The sequence below is a fragment of the Pteropus alecto genome, unplaced genomic scaffold (genome assembly GCF_000325575.1).
Source record: "Pteropus alecto unplaced genomic scaffold, ASM32557v1 scaffold79, whole genome shotgun sequence".
NCBI lineage: Eukaryota > Metazoa > Chordata > Mammalia > Chiroptera > Pteropodidae > Pteropus > Pteropus alecto.
In genome coordinates this window covers 21,161,430-21,163,223 of record NW_006494612.1, presented here as the reverse complement: position 1 = coordinate 21,163,223, position 1,794 = coordinate 21,161,430, and the positions used below count along the sequence as shown (strand labels likewise).

The 1,794-nt window shown below is 33.4% G+C and overlaps 1 protein-coding gene across 1 annotated transcript in view; it reads right to left on the bottom strand.

Annotated features, from left to right (window-relative positions):
* The window catches only part of ENPP1 (ectonucleotide pyrophosphatase/phosphodiesterase 1), a 42,434-nt gene that overhangs the window by 13,560 nt on the left and 27,080 nt on the right, over positions 1–1,794 (bottom strand). The window contains exon 21 of the mRNA XM_015600062.2: positions 63–192. Within this exon, the coding sequence (XP_015455548.1) occupies positions 63–192 (130 nt within the window). The remainder of the gene's footprint in view (positions 1–62; positions 193–1,794) is intronic.

Below are 1,794 nucleotides of genomic sequence, written 5' to 3'. Positions count from 1 at the left end.
AAGAAAAAGAAAATGAAGAAAGAGGATAAGAGAAAGGGAAGGTCAGAAAGGAAGAAACTTACGTGGTGGGGAGAGGAACCCATAACTCAGTTTAGAATTATTTTTATAAAATGAACATTTATGGACAGGACTAAGAGAAATTCGAAGATCCTGGTAAAGGCAGTTGGAAAAGTCTCCTGCAGAGAAATTGTCCTGAAGAACACAATGAAAAGAACCATTAAGTATCAAGCGCACAGAAGAAAAGACAGCTTTGTAAATAGTTAAAGGTGAACTGCATCATAGAATTATGGCTCTCTAGTTGTCTGCTCATTGTCTTTCACCTTTTTTCCATTTTTCTACTAGTGTATTCATCTTTTTTTTTTCTAACTGAAGTTCAAAACTCTTTACAGTATTAAGAATATTAATCATTTGTCATGTGTGTAACTTTTTTCTAATATGTTGTATTAATTTTGTTAATTTTTTTTTTCACTCAATTTCAAACTTTTATATAGGGAATTGCTGAGTTTTAGAGATCTGAGACTATCTTCCATACTGAACTACACGACTAAAAGTTTGTAGGGGAGGGGAGTAAAAAAAGACAATGAATAGCAATATAATATGAAAACCTCGGGAGTAGTGATGACTCCGAATTTTTGCAGCTTTAATTACATAAGAAAACTGAAAATTCAAACAATCAAAATACCATAATTGAAGTACTAAACAACAATAAATAGGATGGGACCTACGAAAACTGTGTAGCATGCTGTATATTACAAAGTCAAGTAAAAAAGTGTTTACTGTTTTTTTTTTAATTAAGTTTATTGGGGTAACATTGGTTAATACAACTGTTTGAATATAGTCTGAAATTTTTTAAAATCAAGTTTAAGGTAGAAATTTTATGCAAATATGTGAATGTGTGTGTATACTGTATATATATATTTTTAAATGCAGAAATTACACATATATATATAATATATATATCACTATCTTTTTATTTAACAATCTCAGTGATGTTAACAATAGTTTTGTTTTTTAAATGACTCAACCTAGTGCTCTAAAATCCTCTTTCTATCCCTTAAGGGCACCCTTTAGCTTGCCAGACACTTTCAGTTTCTGAAAATCTAGTTAGTCTAGTTTAAAACTTCAACGCCATGTATGGCTTGCCAGAAACTTTCAGTTTCTGAAAAGCTGGTCAGTCTAGTTTAAAACTTCAATTCTTATATGGTGCAAAGTGAATACTAGATTTATTGGGGAGATCACTTCGCCAGTTATATAAATGCCTAACCACTATGCTATACGCCTGAAACTAATAATAATATTGAATGTCAACTGTAATTGAAAAAAAACAAACAAACTTTGATTCCATGTAAGATCTAAATCTCATCTACTCCCTTCGTTCTCTTTTTCAAAGCCTATTTCCTTTATCATTTCTCTTCCACCAAAGCACCCAGAAGGCAGGGAGTGAGGAAAACGGTGGTCTTATTCTGGGATACTTCCCCTCACTCCTTTCAAGGCCTAACTCCTCTGGTCTGGGGGTGAACAGGATCCCAGCCTCTCTCTGGTTTGGTCTGGGAGCTTTCCTATAGATGGTGTACGCAGTGAGGTTACTGAACTTTAATGGCCTTCCCCACCAGTGAAAATCCCCTAGAAGTTGGGCAGTTGAGGGACATCCTTGTGCTCACATACTACATATTTAGAGATGAATAACTGTAACTGACTGTAAAACTCATTTCACGAGAATCATAAAATATTTAAACCAAAAAAAAAAAAAAAAAAAAAAAAACAAAAGGAAAAAACTTTCCTGCACACCCCTAT